The 23,470-nt window shown below is 56.7% G+C and overlaps 9 protein-coding genes across 9 annotated transcripts; 5 read left to right on the plus strand and 4 right to left on the minus strand.

The window, feature by feature from the left end:
- Nucleotides 1-309: 309 nt before the first annotated feature.
- Nucleotides 310-2,064, plus strand: BDV59DRAFT_206299 (neutral amino acid permease; the record flags this gene model as incomplete). Its single annotated transcript, XM_073694777.1, has 8 exons — nt 310-497; nt 557-643; nt 695-1,026; nt 1,076-1,216; nt 1,270-1,484; nt 1,539-1,736; nt 1,787-1,930; nt 1,981-2,064. The coding sequence occupies 8 exons, from the start codon at nt 310-312 to the stop codon at nt 2,062-2,064; spliced, it is 1,389 nt and encodes a 462-aa protein (XP_073542935.1).
- A 1,599-nt stretch (nt 2,065-3,663) lies between these two features.
- On the minus strand, nt 3,664-5,822 carry BDV59DRAFT_147809 (acetyltransferase SAS4-like domain-containing protein). Its single transcript, XM_073687308.1, has 2 exons — nt 4,958-5,822; nt 3,664-4,896 (listed from the first exon to the last, which is right to left on the minus strand). Exons 1-2 carry the CDS (start codon nt 5,694-5,696, stop codon nt 3,755-3,757), a joined length of 1,881 nt encoding a protein of 626 aa, XP_073542936.1. The 5' UTR covers nt 5,697-5,822; the 3' UTR covers nt 3,664-3,754.
- Nucleotides 5,823-6,406: 584 nt separating this feature from the next.
- On the plus strand, nt 6,407-7,485 carry BDV59DRAFT_211446 (dihydrodipicolinate synthase family protein; the record flags this gene model as incomplete). The annotated part of the gene is made up of 1 exon (XM_073695800.1): nt 6,407-7,485. The coding sequence occupies exon 1, from the start codon at nt 6,535-6,537 to the stop codon at nt 7,483-7,485; it is 951 nt and encodes a 316-aa protein (XP_073542937.1). The 5' UTR covers nt 6,407-6,534.
- A 1,009-nt stretch (nt 7,486-8,494) lies between these two features.
- On the plus strand, nt 8,495-11,063 carry BDV59DRAFT_147821 (beta-N-acetylhexosaminidase). Its single transcript, XM_073687309.1, has 3 exons — nt 8,495-10,747; nt 10,815-10,889; nt 10,952-11,063. The coding sequence occupies exon 1, from the start codon at nt 8,598-8,600 to the stop codon at nt 10,398-10,400; it is 1,803 nt and encodes a 600-aa protein (XP_073542938.1). The 5' UTR covers nt 8,495-8,597; the 3' UTR covers nt 10,401-10,747; nt 10,815-10,889; nt 10,952-11,063.
- A 936-nt stretch (nt 11,064-11,999) lies between these two features.
- BDV59DRAFT_189075 (uncharacterized protein) lies at nt 12,000-14,400 on the minus strand. The gene has a single exon (XM_073691543.1). The coding sequence runs from the start codon at nt 13,948-13,950 to the stop codon at nt 13,318-13,320; it is 633 nt and encodes a 210-aa protein (XP_073542939.1). The 5' UTR covers nt 13,951-14,400; the 3' UTR covers nt 12,000-13,317.
- A 16-nt stretch (nt 14,401-14,416) lies between these two features.
- Nucleotides 14,417-16,029, minus strand: BDV59DRAFT_189078 (uncharacterized protein). The gene has a single exon (XM_073691544.1). The coding sequence runs from the start codon at nt 15,624-15,626 to the stop codon at nt 15,057-15,059; it is 570 nt and encodes a 189-aa protein (XP_073542940.1). The 5' UTR covers nt 15,627-16,029; the 3' UTR covers nt 14,417-15,056.
- Nucleotides 16,030-16,337: 308 nt separating this feature from the next.
- Nucleotides 16,338-18,488, plus strand: zfpA (putative C2H2 finger domain protein; the record flags this gene model as incomplete). Its single annotated transcript, XM_073694778.1, has 3 exons — nt 16,338-16,366; nt 16,448-16,995; nt 17,050-18,488. The coding sequence occupies 3 exons, from the start codon at nt 16,338-16,340 to the stop codon at nt 18,486-18,488; spliced, it is 2,016 nt and encodes a 671-aa protein (XP_073542941.1).
- Nucleotides 18,489-18,831: 343 nt separating this feature from the next.
- BDV59DRAFT_147860 (putative bis(5'-nucleosyl)-tetraphosphatase) lies at nt 18,832-20,206 on the plus strand. Its single transcript, XM_073687311.1, has 2 exons — nt 18,832-19,018; nt 19,077-20,206. The coding sequence occupies exons 1-2, from the start codon at nt 18,893-18,895 to the stop codon at nt 19,974-19,976; spliced, it is 1,026 nt and encodes a 341-aa protein (XP_073542942.1). The 5' UTR covers nt 18,832-18,892; the 3' UTR covers nt 19,977-20,206.
- On the minus strand, nt 20,162-21,839 carry BDV59DRAFT_206305 (uncharacterized protein; the record flags this gene model as incomplete). The annotated part of the gene is made up of 2 exons (XM_073694779.1): nt 20,162-20,383; nt 20,454-21,839. The coding sequence occupies 2 exons, from the start codon at nt 21,837-21,839 to the stop codon at nt 20,162-20,164; spliced, it is 1,608 nt and encodes a 535-aa protein (XP_073542943.1).
- Between the last annotated feature and the right edge of the window lie 1,631 nt (nt 21,840-23,470).

Genomic DNA, 23,470 nt, shown 5'->3' on the forward strand with positions numbered 1-23,470 from the left:
CACGAGATCTGCTCCGGTGGCGGACGCGCAAATGAAGAATGGCGGATCCCGGATCTCAAACTACGGCTCCGTTTGAAGAACAGACCCTGGGGAGGCAATAATAATGATTTTTTTCACCGGTGAGCTACTACTTCTTCTCCTCTTTCCCCTCTTTCTCCTCATCCTAGGCTAACTTTTTTCTCGGCACCTGCGCTCCTTCATAATAACACGGGGCCCCAGGGACCGTCCTTTCTTTCACGTTTTATCTCGCCGATCCCTCAATTCCTCGGTGTCTGTCCTCGGGTCATTCTCTTGACACACAGAGTCATCATGAGTACCCCTACCGCCCAGACGCCCGTCGATTACGACACGGAATTCCCTCAGCATGAGAAGAATACTCCAGCCGACGAAGAATCATACAGTATGGATGAGAAGAAAGAGCAAACGCCTCCATACGCGGAGGATGTCTTCGGCGACGAGGAGAATGCCGAGGTTAAATACAAGGTCTTGAAGTGGTGGTACGTACATTGTTCACGGCGACGGACATGTTGAATGCATATCTAACGAGAACATACAGGCAATGCGGTTGTCTTATGGTCGCCGAAACCGTTTCCCTAGGAGTTCTGTCGTTGCCTGCGGCCGTGGCCGGTTTGGGGCTTGTTCCGTATGTGATTCGCGATGCGACAGACTGGTACCATGACTGACTCTGCCATAGCGCTGTTATCATCTTGGTCGCATTGGGTTTATTGGCGACCTACACCGGCTATGTCATCGGCCAGATGAAGTGGAGATATCCTCATATCGCGAACTTCTCCGACGCAGGTGAAGTGCTTTTCGGTAGGGTTGGTCGTGAGGTGCTAGCTGTAGCACAGATGCTCTTCTTCATCTTTGTCATGGCTAGCCATATCCTGACCTTCACCATTGCAATGAACACCATCACAGGACATGCCACATGCTCAATTGTGTTCGGTGTTGTGGGAATGGTCGTCTCCTTTCTCCTCTCCTTGCCTCGTACTCTGGAGAAGGTGTCCTGGCTGTCCTTGGTTTGTAAGTGTTTTCTTTTCGCTCTGTTATACAAGCGTCTAACTCCAAGAAGCCTTCATTAGTATCGTGACCGCTGTTCTCATTACTATGATTGGAGTTGGAGTCTCTCACCCCGGAGAGAAAGTGGAGGCCGTTGTGGACACGGATCTGTACCATGGCTTCACTGCGGTGACCAACATCGTATTTGCTTTCTGTAAGCAAGACCATTTCTTCCAGCTCGTACAAGACAACTAATAGCATTTCTAGGTGGACATGCTGCTTTCTTCGGTCTTGCGGCTGAATTGAAAGACCCCCGCGATTACCCCAAGGCTTTGATGCTGCTGCAGGGTACCGATATCTCCCTCTACCTCATCGCAGCTGTTGTCATCTATCGTTATGGCGGTGCCGACGTTGCCTCCCCTGCCCTGGGCTCTGCAAGCCCTGTCGTTTCCAAGGTCGCCTACGGTATTGCTCTGCCAACTGTACGTTCCCATCACTGTCCTGAACGTCTCTATCCGATTCTAATCCCACATTAGATCATCATCGCGGGTGTCATCTATGGCCACGTTGCGTTCAAATACGTCTACCTCCGGATCTTCAGCGGAACCGACCGCATGCACAAGCGCGACTGGGTTTCCATCGGCTCCTGGGTGGGCATTGCCCTCGGCCTGTGGGTGTTGGCCTGGATCATCGCCGAAGCCATCCCGGTCTTCAGCAACCTGCTGAGTTTGATCGTGCGTTATCCATACAGCATGACCCTATCCGAAACTAACGTAGAGCACAGACTGCCCTCTTCGCCAGTTGGTTTACCTACGGCCTCAGCCCCATCTTCTGGTTGTACATGAACAAGGGTCTCTGGTTTTCGTCTCCCCGGAAAATCTTCTTGACCTTCTTCAATCTGGGAATTTTCGGAATCGGCGTCACTCTGGTAAGTGCTGTTCTCCATCCCGTGTCCGACCCAGTCTGACCTATCTTCAGTGTGGTATGGGTCTTTGGGTGTCCGGGAAAGCGCTGCATGATAACCCCAGCAGTGCCAGTTTCTCCTGCGCAAATAACGCGTGATTGTGCTTTTGCCTCGTCTGTATTATATCACTTTCAAACCACTGGGATCGGCGTAAGGGTATCTGATTGACACTGGAGCATACTATATCCAAGTATATAACCCGTGCATTGTTGCATTTGCAGACCGTTGTACATATATCTTCCATGCATTATTTGACTTGATTTAACTGAATAGCTGGAGAACCACTGGGTAAGAAGAAAGAGAGAACAAAAAGGGACCCAATCTACAACAATCCTCCTCCTTAGACCTGTATTTTTGGCCCGAAGAAGACCACCTTCCAGTCTACACACTTGTTTCGATGGTCAAAAATTTGGCATTTCCCGCCCGCGATAGATAACCGGATCGACATCGACTGCCTATTCCTCATGTCTCTTTCTAGGTATATTCGAGATAACATCTTGGGTCAGGACTTAGTCCCTGGAGGAGAGGGGGAACAACGTTAAGGAATTTTTGGCAACGAACACATCGCGAAACTAGACAGGAGCGTCTTCTATGGCCATTTGAGCCACATCCGCGACAAAAAAAATATCTTTGTCGGGGAGATAAAACATTCGCTCTGAGACCTCAGAGGATAGTAGGTAGAAGAGAAAGATGTGGCAGTGATAGCTATGATGGAGCGGTGGTGGTGATAGGAGAAAAGGGGGAAAGGAGAATGGGAGAATTCAACTCTGAGAAAGAAGAGGAGGAATCTTGTGTGGGAGTGCGGGTGACTGGAGTGAATATAAGACATTTACTGGGAGTTCTCTATCCGGAAGCCCGCTTGACCACCAGAGTGACGATATACAGACAAAAGGGGCGTAAATTGCTTTACTTTTCCTTTCTTATTATTTCTTTCTCTTATACTTCATGTTCATAATTACGTGCTGCGAGGGATCTCCCGTCTATTTAAAACGCCGTTGTATTAGACTATAGTTCCTCAGATTCCATGGAGTCTGCTATCAAGGTGACGCTGCAGGATCAAACACATCACCAACCTAATAATCGACAGTTTTCCAAGGCGCCTTAAAGAAAAAGGTAGTCACCACTTAATCCGTTTAAGAAAAAGGGAAAAGATCTATCCTCGCAGGTTACTGAAGTAGACTCGGGAGCCATAGAAGTCATAGATCTTTATACGAGTGCTACTAACCTAGGTAGACCACTTAGCTCTGAATAAGTGACAGGGACAGAAAAACCGGTAATAACCCATGTAGGGTGGTGATATTCGATAACTTTACAAAGGGCTCAGCGAGATTAAAACTGAGGGGGCTTAGAGTTGTATATATATCGCTCTTAGCTAGTGGTGTAAGGGTGTATATTATATCTTCTGGTTATGTGTTTCCAGCACTCGATCCCTATAGATATAGAGATGGCCTGCTTAAGCATCACTCTATACATGTTACAATCACAATCATCTCTTCTACCTCCCTTCTCTATCTTGTAATGTCTACTATCTACCTCCTATCACTACCCATGATTATGATCCTTCAGCACACTAAACCACAAATTTTAATGGAAACGGCGGTTTGCCTTACGAAGTCTTATAGTAGCATATTACGATATCCCACGGTGAATACACGCATTACTTGATTTCATTGCAGCCAAAAGCTTCTCCCACTAGTAAGAAACCTGACAACAACACGTTATCAGTACAATGCCATTTATACGTAAGAATAAAAGTTTAAAAAGGTCTACTGATGCACAAATAATACATTATCCATCCGTCAAGCGGGCGCGTTTCCTCCGCCGGCGTTCTCGCCGGCACGCGTCGATAGCCTCGGGCGTCAGAATCCCCGGCGGCAACTCGAACTCCCTCTCCTCCATATCCGGGATGGGATGTCCGAAGGCTAGACGCACCCGGCCCTTGCGGTGCGTCGAGAGCGCCGTCTCGCGCAGATGCGGTTTCGCATAGAACGAGGTAAACGGCTTGTCGTCCGGCGGGGGGTTCGGCGGCGGCGGCGGCGGCGGCGCCTCTTGCGCAGATGCGGACAGCGTAGCGTCCCCTTTGGCCTTCTTCTTCCGGGACTCTGCGCCTGTTGTCGCCGTCGGCTTGGATTTCTTCTTCGCCAAGCCGGTCGCCGAGCGGGCCTCTTGCAGGAGTTGCCGCGCGGCCCAGGCGTCTACGTCATTGATATCCGGGGGTTCGCCGTAGCTGGGGGCGTCGGAAAGGGCGGCGTTGGGCGAGGAGTCGTCTTCGCCGGCAGAGTCTCCCTCGGATTCCTTGGCGGTGGGCGGCGCGGGGTGGGAATGCTCGCGACGGCGTTTCGGCCGTCGCTTGGTGGTGGTAGGTTGGAGGTTGTCGGAGGGGTTCTGAAGGGCGAGGGATTCCTTTTCGAGCTTGCGGCGCTTTTCCTCCTCCTTCCAGATCTTGAATTTCTGGAGCAGGGCGGAGATCTCCTGGACGAAGAAGGCGCGTTTGCTCTCGTACTGCTTCTTTTCTTCGGGGCCGGACAGCACGCTGATGCCCATCACGCGCGGCCAGTCGTGGCCCTGCAGCTCGTCCAGCAGACGGTCGAGCTGTTGCTTTTCGTGCTGGGCGCGGTCGCGCTCAATGTTGCGCAGCTGTTTCTCCTGGCGCTCGTTGCGCCGGTGCGGGCGGAAATAGACGGCTTCGCTGAGGGGGTCCTCATCTTGGCTTCGGGATGCGTCTGGGTTTGGGTCTTTGGGATTTCGGGGTTTCTTGGACGGGTTGGGTGTTTTCGGGGTGGGCAGGGAGATGGTCTCGCAGTTGTGGAGGTGGATGAGGGGGTTTCCGAAGGGGGTGTCTGTGTCTGTGTCTGGGACGGGGAGGACGGAGTGAGGAGGGTCGGTCAGGTCGTTGATGAGTCGGATGGCGGTGTTTCCGGCGAGGAATTCTACGGACGGGATCTGTCAGTGGGCTGGTTTGCGGGCCGGGAGAGGTCGATGGCGACTTACCGGGTTTCGGGGGTTCGAGGCTGAGGAGTTGTTCGTAGTTGGGGAAGTAGAGGGCCAATTCGCTGCGTCCTCTGGATGCGCCATCGTGCGAGCGGAGGGAGCGCCGTTCAGACACGGCGGGTTTGGGAGGATTAGTTGTGTCGGGAGCTGGTGTTGGATTGGGTCTTGAGCTTGCGCGGATTGTGGGCGCCGACGATGCCCCTGGCTCGCATCGTGGAGAGGTGGTGTCTGTCGTTGGCGCCAGGGCCACGCGGCTGCGGTGGTGTGGAGGATGTCGAGGGGCGGAGGACGGAATTGGTCCGGACGGACGCTTGGAGGAGGATTGAGTCGCGGGGGAGATGGTATCGAGAGGATCCGGGGATTCACGGGCACCGCCGCGCAGGAAGATGGACGTCGGGGGGGTTGACGAAGCCGAGGTGGTGGTAGTGGTAGTGGTGGTGGCTGTGGGGGTGACATGGCGAGGCAGCAGTCGGAGTGGGGGAGTGTGATGATGCTCGTGGTTCTCCGGGGCATTCGACAGGCGCGTGGACGTCCGACGCGGTAGGTCGGGGGTGGTGGTGTCCAGCAGATCGGGGGAGCTCTTGCGGCGACGACGAGGCCGATGCGGGGAAGCCGTGGTGGGCGCCACCGAGGGACGAGGCGGATGAGGATGGTGGTGTTGATGATGGTGGACGTTGGAGTCGTGATCTTCCTCTCGTCGCACAGGGACTCGGAGAGTTGACCTCGATCGCACAGCCATCACGACATCACAAGCGGACAATGGACGGAGGAGGGAGCGAGGAGGAGAGGAGGGAGCGTGCAGAGCATGATCCTCGTCGACCGGCGGGGAATTGGCGTCGACGATGAGGTCGATTCATCTGAATCCATTCGATCGAGAAGTTGAAGTCGCGCGTTGAGTCCAAATCGGGGGGGTGACGGGGGGTGACGGTAACTTACCGGGAGTTGGCGTGGAGAGCTGTATCAATACGGTATGGCATGGTTTCGTGATACTTCGACTGTTGCTGCTTCTACTTCATCTGCTCCTTCTTCTCCTCTACGTCCTTCTCCTTCTTCCTCCTCTTCGTCTCTTCCTCATCTTCCTCCTCGCATCTCCTCCGTCACCTCACCATCGCTTCTTCCTCTTCGTCCACCCTTTTCTCCCTTAGTCTTCTCCTCTCAACATCCCACACGGACATCTCTCCGACTCACCACCATCCCAATTCACCATGGACGTGGAGCTCGGCCTCTGCATTCCCTTCGCCTTCGTCTTCGCCCTTTGCGGCTTTTCCGACTGCATTTCCGCCCTGATTCCTTTCTCAGCGCAGTATCTCCGGCCGAGCATCTCCCCCTCTTAATGTGGGGTGCGTGGGGGTCCACCGCTGCCTCTCGTCCAAGACATTATTCACCACGGACTATAGTACCTACATTCTTGTCCATTGCCGCTCATGCTGGACCGAGTTCGATGCCTTTCCCCTCACTCGGGCTTCTCGTATTCTCGCCTTTATTAAGTCCCCGGGTTCCCTCGTCTTTGTTCCCTCCAGACTCTTTATCTCTCCTCCCCGCATTTTTTTCTCTGGTAGGCGCAGATCCTCTCCGCCATGGCTATCAACGGAACCTCCACTCCACGTCCTCTCACCCCCGGCGTGTACGTCCCTACCGTCGCCTTCTTTAGCTCCAACGAAGATGTCGACGTCCCCACAGTCGAGAACCACGCCGTCTACCTAGCCAAGTCCGGAGTCACCGGTCTGGTCGTGCAAGGAAGCAACGGCGAGGCCGTACACCTCGACCGCGATGAGCGCAAGCTCATCACATCCGCCACGCGTCGAGCCCTCAACGCCAATGGTGCCGAATCCATGCCCTTGATTGTCGGCTGTGGCTCCTCCTCCACCCGCGAAACCATCCAGTTCTGCAAAGATGCCGCCGAGGCCGGCGGCGACGCCACCCTCGTTCTCCCTCCCTCCTACTACAAGGGCCTGCTCACCACCGCCGCCCTCCATGAGCACTTCCGCGCCGTCGCCGACGCCTCGCCCATCCCCGTCCTGATCTACAACTTCCCCGGGGCCTGTTCCGGCCTCGACCTCAGTTCCGACGACATCCTCACCCTGTCGCAGCACCCCAACATTATCGGCGTCAAGCTCACCTGCATGAACACCGGCAAGCTGGCCCGCATCGCCGCCGAGGCGCCCCCCAGATTCCTCACCTTTGGCGGTTCCGCCGATTTCACCCTCCAGACTCTCATTGCCGGCGGCGCCGGCATCATTGGCGGTGTCGCCAACCTCATTCCCCGCTCCTGCGTCCGCGTCATGGATCTCTACCGCGCCGGCAAGGTGGAGGAAGCGCAACGCATCCAGGCCGTGGTCGCCCGTGCCGACTGGCTGGCGATCAAGGGAGGCTATGTGGCAGTTAAGAGTGCCCTGCAGAGCTACCGGGGATACGGTGCCCTGCCGCGACGGCCCTGCGTGGCGCTCTCGGCGGCGGACGCAGCGGCCCTGAAGGAGCAGTTTAGCGAGAGCATGGAGCTGGAAAGGACATTAGAAAAGTCCGCCTAGACAAATATAACAATCATCAGATCCATAGTTCATCACGTTGGGTTCGCTGTAGATATATGTTGGATTGTAGGATGCTGACCTAGCTTTTTGTGTTGATGTAGTTTGTCGCATAGCATATCCTTCCCCGTGATAACTCTTCAACTCCTCCAAGCCATTCGCTTACACCAAACTGCAGCTGGCAGCCAGTGGCGGCGACTGTCCGCCTGGAGCCGGGCGTCGATGTGCTGGTCGTATAACTATTAGCGGTTAGGAGCGTGGGGAGTTTGTTTGCATTCCCTGAACGGGTCTTTTGACTGTCTTTGGTTCTTTTATTCGTATTTTGAGGGAAGTTGGTATACGAGGTGGGTATAGTTCGAGTTCGTATCTTTGCTGGATCTGCTGCTCATTCTGGGATAGATAGACGGGTGTGAACAATCGCAGACGCCCATCATGCACATTTGCAACAGAACCTACATCTCCCCGCCTGTTTATAACCCTTGTGCTATAAAAAGACCTGCAGTCATATTTCCTGGCTCAGCACCACTCGGACATTGCCCATTCAGCTCCCCATACACATGGACCTGTCACGGGATTCCTTTAGGGCTGTCGAAATTACCATAGCAGCCCATAAATAGCCGGTCCCGCCGTAGAGCGTGAACTACTTCACCCGGTCGACCTCGGTCGGCGGAGGGTGAGAACGAAAGCAGCTCCTACGATGAGGACGTCTCCTAAGGAGGTCGAGACGCTGGTTTATGTTTATTTTCCGCTGGCCGATTGCGAACTGGCCCGACAGAGGCCGATGTATGACTATGCTGGTGAGTACCATGGCGAGATGTATACATCCAAGAGAGATCGGACTATATATACTACTGCACGCACTAATCGTCGCCCTAGAAATTAAAAGGTTACACTCGCCATGTAACCTCCCCCGGACATTCCTCATGTTACTTTCTAACGAGGTATTTACTTGTCACGTCAACGATGGAATGCCCGATCCCTTCATCTCTTCCCGTTATTTATATGATCTTCACCCCTCCGCTGCAGCTCCCTGCCCTTCTCCCCTTTTACTCTCCCTCCGCTCCATGTCGATCTCCCTCCCTCCATCTTTATCCTTCTTCCTTCCCTAACTCACCATGCGTCTCCCCCATCTCGGGACTTTATTGTTAGCCCTCACAACCTCCATCGAGGCCGTGGCGGTCAACCCCCTGCCGGCGCCTCGTCACATTGCCTGGGGATCGTCGGGTCCAAAACACCTCGCCGGTCCGCTCACCCTGCGGACACACGGCACTTCCAACGACACCATTCTCTCCAATGCCTGGGATCGCGCCTGGCACTCCATTGCGGCCTTGAGATGGACTCCGGCCGCCACGGAGGCCCCCATCTCCTCGTTTGAGCCGTTCCCCACCGCCACCCCCGGCGCGTCCAAGGCCAAACGGGCGGCCCGCTCCCTTCTCTACGTCGATGTGCATGTCAATGACCCCAAGGCGGACCTGCAGCATGGCGTGGACGAGTCCTACACGCTCGACATCACGGACGACTCCGACGCCATCCAGGTCCAGGCGCAAACCGTCTGGGGCGCGCTGCACGCGTTCACCACCATCCAGCAGCTCATCATCTCCGACAACAACATGGGGCTCATTGTGGAGCAGCCCGTGCACATCGACGACGCACCGCTCTACCCCTACCGCGGCATCATGCTCGACACGGGCCGCAACTTCATCTCGCTGCCCAAGATCTTCGAGCAGCTGGATGGCATGTCGCTTTCCAAACTGAACGTGCTCCACTGGCACCTGGACGACTCGCAGTCGTGGCCCATGGTCATCGAGGCCTACCCGGAGATGACCAAGGACGCGTACTCCCCGCGCGAGACGTACTCCCGGCGGGACATGCAGCAGGTGGTCGAGTACGCGCGGGCGCGGGGCATCCGTGTTATCCCGGAGGTCGACATGCCCAGCCACTCGGCGGCGGGCTGGCAGCAGGTCGATCCGGAGATCGTCACCTGCGTGCACTCGTGGTGGTCGAACGACGTGTGGGCGCTGCACACGGCGGTCGAGCCGCCGCCGGGCCAGCTGGACATCATCAACAACAAGACGTACGAGGTGGTGGGCAACGTGTACCGGGAGCTGTCGGGGATCTTCCCGGACCACTGGTTCCACGTCGGGGCGGACGAGATCCAGCCCAACTGCTTCAACTTCAGCCGCTACGTGCGCGACTGGTTCGCCGAGGACCCGGCGCGCACCTACAACGACCTGGCGCAGTACTGGGTCGACCACGCGGTGCCGATGTTCCACGCCGTGCGGCCGGAGCGGCGGCTCGTCATGTGGGAGGACATTGTGCTCTCGACGGAGCACGCGCACGACGTGCCCGCCAACATCGTCATGCAGAGCTGGAACAACGGGCTCGAGTACATCGCCAACCTGACCGCCCGCGGCTACGACGTGATCGTCTCCTCCTCCGACTTCATGTACCTCGACTGCGGCAAGGGCGGCTTCGTCACCAACGACCCGCGCTACGACGTGATGGCCAACCCGGACCCGGCCACTCCGAACTTCAACTACGGCGGCAACGGTGGCTCCTGGTGCGCGCCCTACAAGACCTGGCAGCGCATCTACGACTACGACTTCACGACGAACCTCACCGACGCCCAGGCCCGGCATATTGTCGGCGCGACCGCGCCCCTGTGGAGCGAACAGGTCGACGACGTTACGGTGTCCAGCAGCTTCTGGCCGCGGGCGGCGGCCCTGGCCGAGCTGGTGTGGTCGGGCAACCGGGACGCCCATGGGAGGAAGCGCACGACGGAGATGACGCAGCGCATCTTGAACTTCCGCGAGTACCTGGTGGCGAACGGGGTGATGGCGACGGCGTTGGTGCCAAAGTATTGTCTGCAGCATCCGCATGCGTGCGATTTGTACCAGAACCAGACGGCGGTGCAGTGAGAGCATTATTACAGTAGATCCTACTCCTACTACCACGACTAGCACTATCACAACTACTAGCACGTAGGCTAATGAATCGACTACTGCAGTCCAAATCCAAATCCAACACCATCACGTCCATCTGCACACTCGCGTCATGTCAACGCAAGAGAAGAAGAAAAATAGAAGCAGGAATAAAGAACCATCCCGAGCATCCCGAGGAGGAGATGATTTGTTGAGGATCGTCCACATCAGCGTTCACGTTCGGCCGCAAGGAAAGCCCCAATCAAGGACTCAAGAAGCCTGCGCCACGAACTATATTACTAATAGGGTCATCTGGAGACATCCTGGCGTGCATGCATGCATAAGTCTGTGTTCCTTGATCGAGCGAGGACGTGGGAGCGGCTAGTCCAGATCTGATAGTGGCTGTCATAGTTCCTCTCGGACCTACCAACCTGCCTGGTTCCAAGTCGGTCAATCCAACTCACACTGCGTATCTACGCACACTGCGTATGTCCTCGTAGAATGGATATGCTGCTGGTGGAACTACTACTGAATGCTGAATAACGCAGGTACGGAGAAAACCGACGCTAACTGAGTCATTTGACCAGATCTCGGAAGGCGCGATGCTGGGCGGTGATAGGCAGGAGCGATCGATGTGATCCACCAATGAGAGCCTGCCTCCCGACGATACTACCCGTTTGGGCAGGAGACAAAGTGGACTCGATCTGGAAGGATGGGGACGAGTACTGCGTAAGTACTGGTTAGTACCTTCACTAGGGGAATTGTACTCCGCCGGTACCTTGCTGTGTCCAAAATTCCGGAACTCATTTCCGATCGTCCTGCTCCCTCGTATCCGGATTCGACCACCGCCCAACGTGCATCCACTTCGTCCCTCCCCTCTCCGACGTGCTGGTACCGCAAATCGTCTCTTCCCGCAAGGGATCAGCAAAGTTGCTCGCGTGGACGAAACCAGTCCCCTGATAGGATAGGCTGTGTTCCTTATCCGATGTCTATGTCTCTCTCCGTCGATCCGACACCGTCCGAATGGAAAGTATCGATTAGCATCGCGATCCTCGGCTTTTCTCGTTGGAGTTTCTGCCGCATGGGGTTGACGACCATTCCCATCTCGCCGTCCTCCATCCGGATGGCTTCCGCGCTCCTATCCCTCCCATCTCGTCTGAGACTAGGTGGCTTGGCTCGTTGATTCCCTTCCCATGACTCCCGAGAAACGTCTTACCCACGAGATCCTGAGTCAATGCAGCCTAATGTGCCTACCCGATCGATCTCGGGTCGCATCGCAGGATAGATATGAGAGCTTCCTGGGGACTGGACTGGGATTCAATAGTTCCTCGTCTGCCCACATGGTTAGTTTATCTGCACTCACTATGCCCAACACTCGCTACGACGCTATCGGCACAATGACGTTATCCGTCTTGAACACACAGCGGTATTTGCTTCTCCCCTCGGACGCGGACAGTCAGACGCAGGGGGGGGGGGGGGTGGTGCCCGCCCATGTGACGTTTCGTCTCTTCGGGGCTTTCTGCATGGGATGTGACTGCACAGAGGGCCTTGCGTTGACTATGCCCTGCCAATGCAGCGCAGCGCGCATCCGCGCAACCCGCCCGCGAGCGCCCCTCTCCCCATCATATCCACTTTCATTTGAAAGCGCACGCATGCGCGCCCGCCTGCACGGTGCACGCATGTGGCCTTCATATGCCGTAAGTCCGGGTGGATGTGGAGCCGTCACGCTGCGTCGCGCTCACGAAACAGGACAAGACAATGTCAATAGATCCGGACGTAGGCAGGTACTGACTCCGCCCGTCGGGTTCCAGGGAGGGAGGGGTACCCGGGGACCGGGAACTTGGAACTGGAGCTGGGTTGATCGGGGCCCTCGCTTGCAGGCGTCGTCGCAGCGATCATATCCCTCCCACGCAATCGGCGTTGCGGGGGTCTGTCATGTACGGTGCCCAGCCTTCCGCAGAGGGAAAGAAGGAAGTTGAGCCCTTCCCCCTGCCGCAGGAAGGCGATCCCATACGGAGTGCTGTGCGCACATCATCCAGCTGTCTGGATATCTGGAGACTAGCGTCTCCCCCCTGTCTGGGACGATCGCAACACCATGCGGGCGCTAGATCTACTAGTTCGGGAGGTCCCAGCGGCCAGAGCCTGCCGGAGAAATGGGTGTCAGGGGGAGGGGAACGTGGAGCAAATACCTGTCAGGTACTCGGGTGGCCTAGCTAGATTGACTATTGTTTGTTATCTACGAGGTGATTTGGAATTCCGGTGGTCCTTGCGGGTGATTGTCACGTTGGAGATTAATTAGTGATTCTGGGGACCGATCAGGGCCGATATGTATTGCTTGGTAGATGGGCCCTCCATAGGCAGTTTGGTGGACAAGGGCGGTTTGCTGTCAAATCCTTCTTTATCCACTTGGTCAATTGATAGGTAACATTGCGTCTAATCCCCCGATACCCCCTCGGGCAACGGCTTCTCTGCATCGCTCAGGCAACCACCCCTGATCGGTAGGTTAGGGGTGGTTTCCCAACAGAATGGAAATGACATCTCTCTGACAGGGATGCGGGTTGAAGAACTTGTTTCAACTGGGTTTCACCGATGCAGGCGCCGCAGAGGTTTGTTCTGGAACCTCTCGGCGCATCTCCTTGCGACCGGCGTCCAGCTGCAGCAAAGGGGGGCCTCAACATGTGCGAAACTACTACCGACGACCAAGGGCAGGCGAGCGCGAGGGACCTCTCAACCGGATACAACAAATCCCATGGGGAAATCAATGTCGACTCCTGGACAGTTGTTGCCCGACGCTTGTTTGGGAAGGGGAAGTGGATCGGCCGACGATCGCAGAGATCCACCTTTCAGACAGCCACGAGACTGAGACAGACTGGCCTTTTGGCGCTGGCGCTGGCGCTACCGTTGCCGACAGCCACTAACCCTCCAGATGATAGTCCTGTCGCGGTGAATTTTGGCACGGTTTGGGGGCCGAAATGCTGACCGTCGCAACGCCTGACACAAACGGAAACGACACATGGCCTGGATTTGGGCTTGGACGCCTGGAGTGGGGATGGTGGAGGAGGCTTTGACATGCCGAAGTGTCTGGCACGCACCGGGCGTCGACCTCCTGCGTGTATCGATCCCGGGGAATAGTTGATATCATGGAGACGATTAAATCGATTGGATGGTGTTGATGACATGCTGGGAGACTTCCGGGGTGGCCAGCATCGTCGGGGAGAGGGTTGATTGGAATGAACCTCGTGGCTTGGGAGGGACCAAATCTCCTAATTTTAGTGACAGCTCGGGTCGATGGGCGATCCCTGCCCGGACGAGACCGACCAGGCGATCCTTTGCTTCTCCGGGAAGAGCATAGGGCTCTCGGTCGCACAGAGGGGAGCCAGAGGGCCCCCAAGGCTGGAACTGGTGTACGGACGATGATGTTGGGAGGGTAAGGCTTAGACAGGCTCGTGTTTTTCCCTGTTACCTCGCGGTAAGGTTTGGGGATCCCTCCACATGGATGAGTTCCTCGGTTCCGGACGGCAGGCAACCATGGATGGCCCTGGATCATTTAAGTTGCCACGTGCAGTATCTGGACTTGCACAGGAATTGAGGAGGTACGAAGGTACCTGAGGAGTGTACCTACGATAATCAGGATCCTAGTATTTGATCCTCACTTAATTCGAGAATTCGGGAAATATCCACCGTCTGCGTACGGAGGACAACCTGTAACCGAAAAAATCGACAGGTCAACTGCGACTTCGTTCTAGAAAACGCCCGACGTCGATCGCAGTCACCGCCAGAATGCAGGCCAGACCTGCGCGCAGAACCGAGTTTTCCTCACGAAGCGTCGGTCAACTGCGAGGGACGATCCTTCACCCATGACGCCGGGCAGGCACCAGAACCATGACATAACAAGCGGTGTAAAAATAAGTGCTGCGCCCCAATCCGCTAGCGCACGGGGATCTTCCAATGGCAAGACGGGAAGATCCGCGCTTTGGCACGCGATAGGCTCGTGGACTGTGGCTGGAGGGGAGAGAGAATGTGGCTGATTATTTTAGTTATTTATTTATTTATTTTTTTTTATTTCAATCACGCTAGGGGAACTCCGTCTGCATGCCCGCCCCCAATGGCTGCGTCCTTCCCAACTCGTCTAGTCGAGGGAGCTTAATTGCTCGGGGTCTCCGCTGTGTTGTCATTCTGGCTCCATTGCACGAGAGGATCAGGAAAAATTCTTCGATTCGGGCGGGGTTGCCCTCTTCCCATCCCCTTGCCATTCCCAGCCTGGGTGCATGAGCCACAGTCCGACCCAGGACCCACGGAGAAATCGGTCATCTGTTACTGTCGTTATTTCATCGAGTCAATCCACTAGCGGAATTGGGTCGGAGGAATGGATATATCCACTTCACATGGGGGACGAGAAGGAAAAGAAAAGAAAGACGAGAGAGAGAGAGGAAGAAGAGTGACATGGCGATCGCCATTGGCTCGACCCCAGTGATCCCAATCTTCCTGACAAGTCCAATAAGCGAATTGTCATCTCATCCGGGTCCGTAAGAATCCCATTATGATTCCCCCGTGCGGCTCTGACGGCCCTGACAAGAATGAAGTGGCCGCCCTAAACGAGAATCGTCTTCCCGTCTGGTACCAGCGGTGGCCGGTGATTGGACTGCGCTGCCCCTAGTCTCGATGACGCTTCATTGTCCGCGTCAGGGTCTGTCCGCCAATCGTCCGTCGTAATGCTCGTTTGACAAAAGCAGACGAGCGAAAAAAAAAAACAATGAAAAGAAGGTGGAGACCCAGACTGATGTGGAGCTGAACGGAGGTAAGATCGTCATCTCGCTCTTGAGTGGAGGGGAGGGGGAGGTGTTTCCAGACGATACTCCCAACCAGCGGCCGCAGGTTCGATCCCAGATGGATTAGTTCGTTCGTTAGTTCTGTTCTCCCCCCTCCTATGATCGGGAACCGAATTGACGGGACGGGGGCGTCCCAACCCTGCCAAGAGGGGGCTATCGTGGGATCCTGGACTCGCTGATGACAGGGCCTGACCCTCTCTCTCCTATCTCGGAGGAGGGAGTCGATCACTGCCTGTTGACCGGTGAAAGTCAATATTTCCCCCGTGATAAGATGGGTGCATGTTGCAGCGACTATTGAAGATTGTCGCGGTCCTCGAGGGTCGTCGGGGTTTGCTTGGACTTGTCCTGTCCATCTGGGGACGTTCCTCTGCGGACTGCGTAGACCGGGGAGCATTCCAAATTGTGATGAGTGATCGTGGATAAATTAATATACGCCTAATCTATTCCTCCATCTCGGGACGAGGAGCACAATATTCGCCACCATCTTATCAGGGTGGTGAGGGGAAGGGGATCCATCAGTCAAAAAAGTCCAGAGACTAAAAGATGGTGCAAGTGCCACGGACTTGCCGATGACATCTGCGGATAGGATGGCTCTCGGAGACGGCGTCTCCGTCGGCTTACTGGTAGAGAGAGACTATTCCATCTCCTTGGTATTCATTATTAGCACAGAATTACTGCAAACGATACATGCTAGTCGGTCGATCCGAGGGTTTGCTACTGGACAGGCGTGGTTTAGTTCTGCAGGAAAGGGAAAGGGATTCCTGGCGGTGCCTGCACGACTAATCGCTAGGCCGGACTCCACCTTTATTTTTTTTTATTTCTTTTCTTTTATTTGATTTTATATTATTTGATTTGATTTGATTTTATTTTGTGGTGTTTTATTTTATTTTAATCCTTACCCTGGAAGAAAATAAAAACTACCATCCACCCAGTTCGACGGTCTGTTCCCATAGGGCCAGCAATCAAATTATTTCTCATTTAACAATGATTTACCCTCGCTGCTAAACTTTTCCTTATATCTGACATCTACCTGCAAAGCCATACTTCCTCCTCCTTCTCCTCTACTTCTCTACTCGACTTCCTCGGACATTCCCGCCTGCATTGAATGACTCGCCCCTCCACCCACCTTCTCAAGTATGTCCTCCCTTGCACATATCTTCCTCCTTCCGAAACATACTGACCCATCCAGACTTCTTCTTCCCTGGACATGCACAGTCCCCAACAGCAAAACCCCGACTTTGTACTCTACCCAGGCGCCAGCAAAATGCTCGCCGTGCAGTCGTCCCGCCAGCAACACACTCCATTCCACAACTTCCTCATGGATCCGGCCTTGACCGAACCCTTTGGCTTTCAGGTCGACAACCTCGCCAGCTTCGGTCAGCCTGCTGCTGCTGCTGCTGCTGCTTCTTATTATGATACTCCTCCGGGCTACGCGGATTCTTATTCCGACGCCCCCCCGAAGCCCCCTGGGTTTCCCTCCATGCCCGGTACTCCCCCATCTCTCCCGCTGTCTCAGCCCTTGGATTCCCACCTCCCTGGTCTGTCCGCTCCCTCGGGTCCGTCCATTGCCAGCGCTTCCTCCTCCGCCATAGGCTCGCCGTATTCCGGCTCCGCCCATGTGCCCCAGGATAATTGGGTCCATACCAACAACGGTCTGGGACGTCCCGGCGTGGTGATGGGGGATCTCTTCCCGAACGACTATACCGGGTCGACCACCCTCGACTCGGATGCCTTCTTCACCAAATCCGCTGACAACTTCGTCGGTATGCCATCCAAATCACTCCCACTACGGCTCCCCGATACTAACCCTCTCCCAGACCCCTCGTTGATCCCCATTCAACACCAGTCTAACCTCTCCACCCCCGCCATCTCTTTCCCGGACCAGACCGACTATGGCCTCGTCCCCAGCGGTTTCTTCCCCCAGTCCCCAGACCCCGCGCAACTGCATCTGGCCGACCCCTATAACCCCCTCCCCCAGCCCGGTCCCCTGCCCACCCACGCCCCGTCCCGTCGTCTCTCCCTCTACGACCGTCGGTCGTCCATCTCCTCTGTGCAGTCACGTCGCTCCCAGATGAGCCCCGCCGCCAGCAGCGTCGAGCTCGAAGACGAACCCAAGGACAAGGGCCGCTGCCCGCACCCCGACTGCGGCCGTGTCTTCCGGGATCTGAAAGCCCACATGCTCACCCACCAGTCCGAGCGGCCGGAGAAGTGTCCCATCGTCACCTGCGAGTACCACACCAAGGGCTTCGCCCGCAAGTACGACAAGAACCGCCACACCCTCACCCACTACAAGGGCACCATGGTGTGCGGCTTCTGCCCGGGCTCCGGCTCCCCCGCCGAGAAGAGCTTCAACCGCGCCGACGTCTTCAAGCGCCACCTCACCTCCGTCCACGGCGTCGAGCAGACACCCCCCAACTGCCGCAAGCGCAGCCCCACCGCCGCCTCCAAGCCCGCCCCGGGCTACCCACACGATGCCACCGGCAAGTGCTCCACTTGCTCCGAGACCTTCAGTAACGCCCAGGACTTCTACGAGCATCTCGACGACTGCGTCCTGCGTGTCGTCCAGCAGAAGGAGCCCAGCGAGGCGATCAACGAGCAGCGGCTCGCCGAGGTCGACGCCGACGAGGACGTCAAGAAGACCATGGAGAAGCACATGCTCAAACCCGCCGGGCCCGTCGAGCGCTACGACGACGACGACGAGGACAACGACGACGTCGACGCCGAGGATGCCGCCGCCGCCGGCGGCGCCTTCCTGCGCCGTTCAGGCAAGACCGGAGGAGCGGGCTCGCTCAAATCCTCCAAGGCCGCCGCCACGCGCCCCATCCTGGGCAGCGGCGCCGTCACCAAGCGCCCCGCGGCCTCCAAGCGCCGCAACAACCGCGACCGCTACCCGCAGTCGTGGGGGTGTCCCAGCAGTAGCATCAAGACCAAGAAGCGCGTGCTGTGCGTGTTCGACGGCCAGCGTCGCCTCTGGAAGGACGAGATGGTGCTGGACAATGAGTTTGAGGTGCGCCTGAAGCTCCCCGGCGGGGCAGGCGACGGCACCAACCGGGACGCCTACATCACGGACCTGGACGTCGAGACAATGAAACGGGCCGAGGGCGTGTTGAGCGCCAACGATGAGGAACGTGGACCCTGGTTGGATGGGCCTGGCACGCAGATGATCGGACCCTCGGGGATTTTGTCCGAGATGGCTCCCCCGGTGCCTGAGGGCGAGGCGACGGCGACGTCGACCTTCGACGAGTTTATGTTTTAAGATACCATTCTGTTCCTTTTCGTGCTTTTCATCTTTCATGTGGCATTTTCTTAGCGACTTGTTGTGTATTTGGGTAGCCTGATACCATTCGTTTGCTTTGTTGGTGTCGAGCGGTGTAATTATATGATTGAGATAGGGCTGGGCCCGGAAAAAAAGATTCACGAGTACGATATTGGATGCATTAGCATATACTTGATTTCAAACATCGCATCAACATTCCATATATACCAGCAGGAGTTTTATGTTCGAGGGGGAGTTGTATAGATCTGTCCGAGCGTATCCATGGTTCTGGCGCTAACCCAACCGGGATCGTCACATGCCCCGCATTCTTCGCCGACTTTCTTTCATCCTCACCTCTCATCTCTCTTCCCTTCTCCTCTCTCCTCTCCTCCTACAGCCTCACCATGCAATTGGGTCTTCCAGACAGCCTCCCGGCCCTCGTCGCCAGGCGGTTTCTCGCTGCTAAAGATGCCGGCCATCTGTTGTTCTCCCAGACCCATCTCACCACCATCAACGTCGCGGGGATCCCGGTATCGCCCTCTCCAGAACCAGACTCTCTCTTCCAGACCAATGACCTAATCGTCTCAGTACCAACTGCGTTACTGTCCGGCTCTCGCAAAGAAGCCCTCTGGCGCTCCCAAGCCCGATAATAAGGGCCCCAAACCCGACCCCTTCCAGGATCCCTCCCCCGATCTCTTGATCGCCCGCATCCCTCGCGACAACCCCTCGCATATCCTCGTCCTCAACAAATTCCCCGTCATCCATAACCACTTCATCCTCGCGACCAAGGACTGGAAACCGCAGACCGACCTCCTCGACAAGGAAGACCTCGACGCCGCCTACGCCTGCGTCCGCGCATGGGATGACTCTACCGCCCCACAGCCCAAGAGGCTCTTCGCCTTCTTCAACTCCGGCGACGAGAGTGGCGCCAGCCAGCCCCATCGCCATCTCCAATTCCTCCCCGTCGAGGACATGCAGCAGGGCGGCTCGCCCACCTGGCAACCCCTAATCGAAGCCGTCGCGTCGTCCTCCGCCGCGGACGGTGAATCGTATCGCCGACTGGGCCATGTGCCCTTTGCGCATTTCGCCCTGCCGATTCCCCCCAACCCGTCCGCCGACACCCTCCATCGCATCTACCTCTCCCTGTACAGAGCGGCGCTGGCCGCCGCGTCTGTCGACAGCGACCATCATGCGCATCGCACCACCGGGCCCGCCGCCGTCAGCTACAACCTCGGCATGACGACGTCGACGATGATGATCTGTCCGCGGAAGAGCGAGAGCGCCCGGGTTCCCGTTGATTCGGCCGCGTCGCAGGAGGTCGTCGAGGCCGGGCTGGTTTCCCTGAATGGCACGCTGCTCGCCGGCACGCTCATGGTCAAGGCGGAGGCGGAATGGGACGAGCTCCGCCGCAACCCAGAGTCGTTGGCCGATGTACTTGCGACGATAGGGTTTGCGCATCCGGACCTGCGGGAGAACTCGGTGTTATGAGTTCCAACCACGACAGTCGACCCTCCGCAATCTTGCAAATAGGCACTGCATTAGATAGGATCTATTAGATACGATTTCTCATTAACATGACACGCCATTTGTCTTTTTTCTGTTCGTTGTCCGTCCCTCTTCCTCCAGCAAGGGACCGACCCCGTCTAATACCCAACACTCCCAGCGTCTGTCCATCATACCTTCACATTCTGTACCTCGCACCACTTGCGCTTACACGTGGCGTTCCCGAAATGGTACGACCCCCCATGCGTCCAGATATACTGCGCGACCTTCTTCCACGACACCTTGGGCGGCTGCGCCGCTGTCCGCGGCCGACACCACGCGGCATAGGCCTCATCTGCCGCCAATTTCCCGGCCTCAGAGCAGACCTCCACCGCCTCGCAAAGAAGGCGCACCTACAGCCGTCCGTCAGTCAGCCACTGTCCAGTCCAGATTTGCGGGGAGCGTCTAGCTCCAAACACTTACATCCTTTTCATGCCATTGCGGTTTCCTCACCCGCTGCTCCTTCGACTTGGTCAGCGTCCGAAACCGTCCGCGAAGCGTCGACTCAGCCTCCTTGAACCCGCCGATCCGCTTGATGTCCTTGTATGACAGCCCGCGCCGCTTGCACTCAATCAAGAACGCATTCTTCGTGTCACGTTGCCACCCCGTCTTGCCCATCGGGATCATCTCCCGCTCCATCCCCGCATGCGCATGCGGCACACCACACGGGCTGAACCGGTACGCGCTCTCACAGTACGGGACCCCCTCGCCGGGTATATGGAACATACCGCCGCCGCCGGGCTTCTCCATGCCCGGGTCCTTGTCCGCTGCGGGGTATCCATCCCGATACAGATCCATGGACGCCGCCGCCGCCGGGGTCATGTATCGCGTGTTGTTGTCGACGGCCGGGTCGGGGGGGCCGTGTACCGTGTCAGTCCCGGCAGGGAACGGGCTGAGCCCTCCACCGGGAGCGTTGTACATTGTTGGGCCGAGGCCGGGCCCGCCCTGTGGTGCGGCCAGCCAGGTTGGGATCGGGTCTGTGTGGCTGATGGCGGTTGTGACGTTGCTGCTGGTCTGGCAGGACAGGTTCCATGGGGCCTGCACGCCGAAGCTCGACCACGGGAGAGGCGGCGTGGCAGGGCCGCGGGAGCTGCCGATGGAAGTGAAGTCGCTGTCTGCGGTCGCCACGGAGCTTTCCTCCGCGGAGCGCTGGTAGAGAGTGGTGGTTGTTACTGAAGGGTCTTCGAGGGAGGGGTGGTCGTCGTGCTGCGGAACGCCGGGCGTCAGCAGCGGTGTGATGCTGGCTGGCTCGCTCTTGCAGTTGGCAAGCGGGGCCAGGGCATGGTTGAGCATGTATAGGCCCGGGGGTTTTGGGACGCGCTGGGCGAGGATGTTGGGGGCCAGGGGGCCCGTCATGATGTCTATCTTCTCTTTGGTCTGGGTCTGGAGCTGCGGCTGGGACACGAGGGATTCGTGACTCTGCGGCGCGGAGTGACTCCGCAGGCCGTACAGTTGTGTTTTTGTATCGTCGGGGTATTCATACGACATGAACGGCTCAGACCAATACTCATGGTCTTCGCCCATGATGTCGTTGCCATGCGGGGATGCTTTCTTGCTCGCCATCTCGTCCGCGACGCCTGTGTCGCGCTTGTCCGCGGATAACCAGTGAAACATCTCGGGGGTCTCGAAGCTTCCGCCGTCCTGGGGTGGTAGAGACACCGTCGACGGACAATAGAGACTAGGCGTGAGGTTGTCGTCTACCGCGTTGGAGATGGGAAGGTAATCCGGACCGAGCGCGGGGGAGATGAAGTCTTTCTCGAAGGTCAGACCGGCCTCAGGACGCGGCGGATTGCCACAAATGCGAAGCATCGCTTTAAAATGAGACAGCCTGTCTCGGTCGATTGTCCGGTCTTCACCGCTTCGTCTCCGTCCGTGGACTGTCGTATACACACGCCTACCCGGGATGGGCGTGGTGTGCGGTTCTGGTTCAGAGATTCCTGGGTTGTGGTTCCGGATGATGCGTGCCGTTGGTGCTGATCGGGACACCTGCAGGGCCTATTTGTCCACTCAGTATGACTGCTTGCTGATGGAGAGGTTTCACTTCCGTTCCGGGGCTGAATCTACTCACCAACAATATTGGGCCCCCGTCGGCTGCCTGGGAGCGTTCAAGCTTGTCTGGGCCCAGGCTCGATGTCTTAGATGGAGATCCGATTCGGGATGCTAAGCTGGATTCCGGGACCTGCTGCCATGCATGTCACGGCCAACGACGAGCGAGGGTGCTGGAGTGTCTGTGGGTGGCGTGGATGGAGAGTCCTCCGACACGGTCAGACGGGCTGATGTTTCCTGTCTCGTTTCCCCGTGGGGGTACTAGGCGCGACAGACTCGCGATGGGGCGCACGATATGTTGGTATGCTTCGACGGGACGATGTTTCATCGGGACGAAGCAGCCATACAATTGTCCAAGCGCTGAAGGAAAGACCTCCCGAAGATGAGACAAGTTGAACTGACAGAAAGTACTCTGATCATCTTGTCCATCCCGGGCCTCCCCTTTAATAAGGTCCTGAATGCTGCTGGACCAGGACACAAGAAAAACAACCCCCCTTGTAGCTGAGCTGCCAATGTTTCCCATCAAAGCATCTTCTCCCCGTGCCCCTTTACGCACTAAACGGAAAACATATCCCTTGTCCGGCGCAAGATTGATATTGTTTCCCCCCAGACTAAAACCGTTGCGGCAAAGGAAAAGCCCCCCTGTGCATCGCTTTGTGCGAATCCACCAGCACGGGTGTTGACCGATCCCGGAGACAACAAAAGAGCCCCAGAAGGACTGTCCATAGAACACCCATCCGCCGCTGCAGAACCGGCGATCATCTGATGAGTCTCATTTGATCCTTTCTCACAGAGCTCAGTGTCTGCCTAATTGGCGTATTGTCGGACTATTTCTGCTCTCTGGTGGCGCACGCACGAAACGATGACAGCGGGAGAAGCATGCAGGAATGAAAGGAAAAAGTAAAAACAGGATTTTTTTTTATCAACTCACGCCGCACCGACGCACAGACAACACCAGCCCTCTACCATCCCATCTGTTCTAGCCATGGGTTGTCTCGGTCCATCCTGGGACGACGAAGCTGGATGTTCCGGGTAACCACAGAGAGCTTTGTCCGGTTGTCCACTGCGCTTTCTTGCCCGGCTGTGGCCGCCGCATTGCTGCAGCGGTTGTATAAACCCCCATTGGGCTTCAACGACAGGACGTTTGACGGGAAGAGAGGCAACGGTTGGACCCGTCAAATCTATGAGTGCGACGTTTTGGCTGAGCTTTCTGTTCGTCAGTGTTTATTGTGAAGGGGAAAAAAAAATCATATGTATCTTTATCCTTGTCCCATGTCAGGCCAGTCAGTGCCCTGCCCTTCCGCTCGGCCAGAGAGAAAGCGAGCGGGAAAAAGAAAATGAAAAAGGAAAAGCTTTTTATGCGGCCGCTGGCTGACTGCATATGCATGTCACTC

This window comes from Aspergillus ambiguus, assembly GCF_047715705.1.
Source record: "Aspergillus ambiguus strain CBS 117.58 unplaced genomic scaffold BDV59scaffold_61, whole genome shotgun sequence".
Taxonomy (NCBI): domain Eukaryota; kingdom Fungi; phylum Ascomycota; class Eurotiomycetes; order Eurotiales; family Aspergillaceae; genus Aspergillus; species Aspergillus ambiguus.